We start from the raw sequence: 3,431 nt of genomic DNA, 5'->3' as shown, positions 1-3,431 counted from the left end.
GTGGCAGCAGCTGTTCGCGATCCCCGGCGCGTTTTCGTGGATTTTCCAATACTGACTCGGGGTGAGTGCATCGTGCCTCGTGTGTGACAATGACGCTGGCCGCTTTCATAACTATGCGTGCTTCTATACGCCGTAGATGAAATGGGGGAAATGAACGAAGCATCGTCATTGCCGCCCTAGAGAGGGCGTGGACGCGGTCTCAACCTCGGTGAACGCCGTGCATATCCGCAATACAACGGCGGGCCTTGCGAAGGCACCCTGCGATCGTGCGTGATCACGCGCGGCGCCTGTGGATGTGGACTCGAGAGGCGCGGTGGACGTAAGACGCGCGGGGTGCCTCGATCACAGGTCCTCTCGCCCGGCGGCCAACTGTCCGCCAACTCACTTCTCGTCCGTTTCGCCCCTTCCAGATTATGAATGATAGGCTCGCCATTCGCACACACCATCGCCGGTGATCCATCAACACGTGTGGGGCACGCGCGGGATAAGGCGGCTTAAAGACACGCCTTTGCAACGCCTTGCAGCGCATATGATCGCGGGAGCGGCTCTGCACTGGTCCCACACCCTCTCTGCTACATGAACTACGCGGGCGAGCATGCGACAGCTTGTACGTGCTGGCCTTCGCTCCCCGCACCCCGGATCTGAGTGTTCTCCCACGTAACACCGTCGGCGCCCTGGCGTATGCCTGCCATCTTGGACGAGACGGGTCGGTGAGTGTCGTCACGTCCTCGTCCTTGCCCGCTCACCGCCTAACCGCCTACCACCTTCACCACCACGACCACCACCGAGCCAGCACAGACTTCCCCTTCCCGAAGATGGACACCCACGAGCCATCGTCGTCCTCCAGCGACACCCTCCCGTCCGCGCCATCCCACTCGCGGAGCACCCCGTCGCGCTCCCGGCACTCCTCGCCGCCCCCCGCCCCCCGCAGGGCCCGCAAAGACGCACAGCACGACCGCGACCGCGACCGCGAGTCCGCGTGGGGCAGGTCGAAGCTCCTCTCCCGCCTCCTCACGCGCGAGGAGCGCGACGTCGCCCACGTCCGCACCATGCTCGCCCTCACCTCCGAGCGGCTCGCGCACGAGACGCGCCGCGCGGACAACGCGGGGGCCCGCATCGCGGACGCACGGCACAGGATCCGCACGGCGCGCGACGCGGCGCCGCTTGCACAGGCGGACACTGCGCACGCGCACGAGGGCGTCCGGCTCCACAAGCTGCGTCTGGGCGCAGCGTAGCGCGAGCAGCCTCCAGGCGCCCTCAACAATGGCAGCCGTCTGCTCCACTCCTAGGTACGTCCCATCTCCGTCCCACGCCCAGCGCCTCTGTCTGCCCGAGTGCACCGAGTCGCCTTGGCTCGCGTCCCCTGACGCAAGCCCGCGGTCAACGAGTCCGTTAGATCGCCTCCGTGATCGCGATGGCGACCGCGTCCCGCGTCCTGCTCACCCGCGCGTCGGCGACGTCACCCTGCCGTGTGTACTGATGCTATCTCGCAGCCCAACGATCCCGTTTCCGTGTCTGCCTGCCACCCCGTCGGTGCAGGCACAACACGGCCCATGTCTCAGGCCATCGACCATGCCCATCGCGCTAGCAACGATCGCTGGGGAACGCGCCTCGGCCAAGGAGCAGTCGTGTCGGCTGCAGCGCGCTAACGCGACGACCATGGTGCGTTCTTTCTCTGATTTGGACGCGCAAGGCGTGTGCCGAGAGCGCGCGCGGGCGACCTGTGACCGAGGCGACGCGCGACGCGCGACGGCCGCCCGCGGACTTTGTGGCTCACGACTCACGTTCCGGGAACGCTGCTATGGTCCCTTGTCCCTGGGGCGCGCGCAGAGTCCGGGTGTGTGCGCGACCGTTGACGACTTTGCCCGTGCACTCACAACGTCTTTGCAGATGTCGAGCGCGATAGGACCAGGCCACGGGATGCGCGCTTTGAGGCCGCAGAACGTCGGCTGCGTGACGTCGGACCCCGCATCGCCAATCGGAGCAGTGGCTGAGAAGCGTCAGGGACTGGAGACAGCGTCGCGAGCGACACGGAAGATGCAGTGTGCTGGACCAACGCACGCAGTGACACTCATATCGCGGTGCGTTCTGCGCCCCGGCGGCGGCGGCGCAGCATCTCACCATCTGACCTGGGATGCACAGAGACGTCCGGGAGGGACGCGATGTGTACTTTATAGAGACGCACGTACAGCGGAAGCCCGGGGGACGCCGGACAGAGACAACCGGCACCCGAGCAGACAAACGAATATATTTCTACTCCTGGTATGTACACTGGCAGGCCTGGTCTATGCAGATCGGCCGGTGATGATGGCCGAGACGCGAGAAGGACGCACCGGCCGCACCGGCAAGCACGGGCGACCTGCTCACGACCGGATGGCCCTTCGCGAGGTCGCCGGGCAGCTTTGGGCAGCGTCGGCGAGCGAGCAGCCCATCTCGTGGCGTCGCGACGAGTGGTAGAGCGGGCGTACGTCAGTCAATCACCGAATGGCAAGGATACAACGCGCACCGTAGATCATACCTGCCGTGTGATCGTGCCGGTCACCGCAGAACGACGCGATCACGCAGCACTTGATGCAGCGTGAGTATGGTCGGCTGTGCGGGGTGCGCGATTTGCGCCGCGCGTCGTGGGCGCGGCGGCACGACCAGCTCTTCATCTTCAGCGGGCCCACGCGCACCGTTGCGACCAAGGCGAACGAGCCTGTGTGGGCGCGCTCCGTCTCGTGGCGCGGTCACGGCCCCAGCGTCAGCGCCTCTGCGTTGCCCATCTCGCCCAACTCAACGGGCTCCCCACCGGGAATATTGAGCCTGGGCTCCGGCGATGCTGTTAGACCACATAAGCGCATTTTCCGTGTGGAGCTGAACGCGCAGACCCACAGCGCGCAGGCATATTTTTTGAGTCAGAGCCACTGCGAGAGTCAGCCTGAGCCCGCACGCGCGCCTGCACCCGTAGCGCAGGCCGCTGGTCGAACGCCGGTGTCCTCTTGACACGGCAATGCTGCGGCACCGGCGGTCAGCCACGGCGCTGCCAGAGATGAGAGACGACAGCGCAGACACGTACCGTGCATGTGCGCACAGCGCGCGGGCAGCGTTCTGCATAACCTATGCTCCGTGGAGGCAAAGGGTCAAGAGTCCGGTCAGTACGCTTCTGCGGGGAGGACGGGTGCGGCACACGCACCATATGAGAAGCGATAGGACGTCGGCGCATGAGTTTCCGCTGACCGCTGAAGAATGGACGGGACGGGACCAGGGAGCGCGCGCACAGTCCCAACAAGTGTAACCGTGGGCACACGATTGCCGTGTACAACGCATGTCAAGATCTGGGGGACCGAGCGCACAATGCTCAGAGCCTCCGGGGTAAACAGTCAGCACTAGCGGCACCAGTCACGATGGTCATGTACTCACGAACAACAGCAGGTGCATCCGACGCGCGA

The 3,431-nt window shown here is 65.3% G+C and overlaps 1 protein-coding gene across 1 annotated transcript; it reads left to right on the top strand.

Annotated features, from left to right (window-relative positions):
• Positions 1-815: 815 nt before the first annotated feature.
• POSPLADRAFT_1062209 (hypothetical protein) lies at positions 816-2,985 on the top strand (the record flags this gene model as incomplete). The annotated part of the gene is made up of 6 exons (XM_024481486.1): positions 816-1,231; positions 1,290-1,662; positions 1,694-1,837; positions 1,891-2,081; positions 2,143-2,185; positions 2,548-2,985. 6 exons carry the CDS (start codon positions 816-818, stop codon positions 2,983-2,985), a joined length of 1,605 nt encoding a protein of 534 aa, XP_024333520.1.
• Positions 2,986-3,431: the final 446 nt, after the last annotated feature.

The sequence above is a fragment of the Postia placenta genome, assembly GCF_002117355.1.
Source record: "Postia placenta MAD-698-R-SB12 unplaced genomic scaffold POSPLAscaffold_21, whole genome shotgun sequence".
NCBI classification, from domain to species: Eukaryota; Fungi; Basidiomycota; class Agaricomycetes; order Polyporales; family Adustoporiaceae; genus Rhodonia; species Rhodonia placenta.
This window is presented reverse-complemented; position numbering and strand designations above follow the sequence as displayed.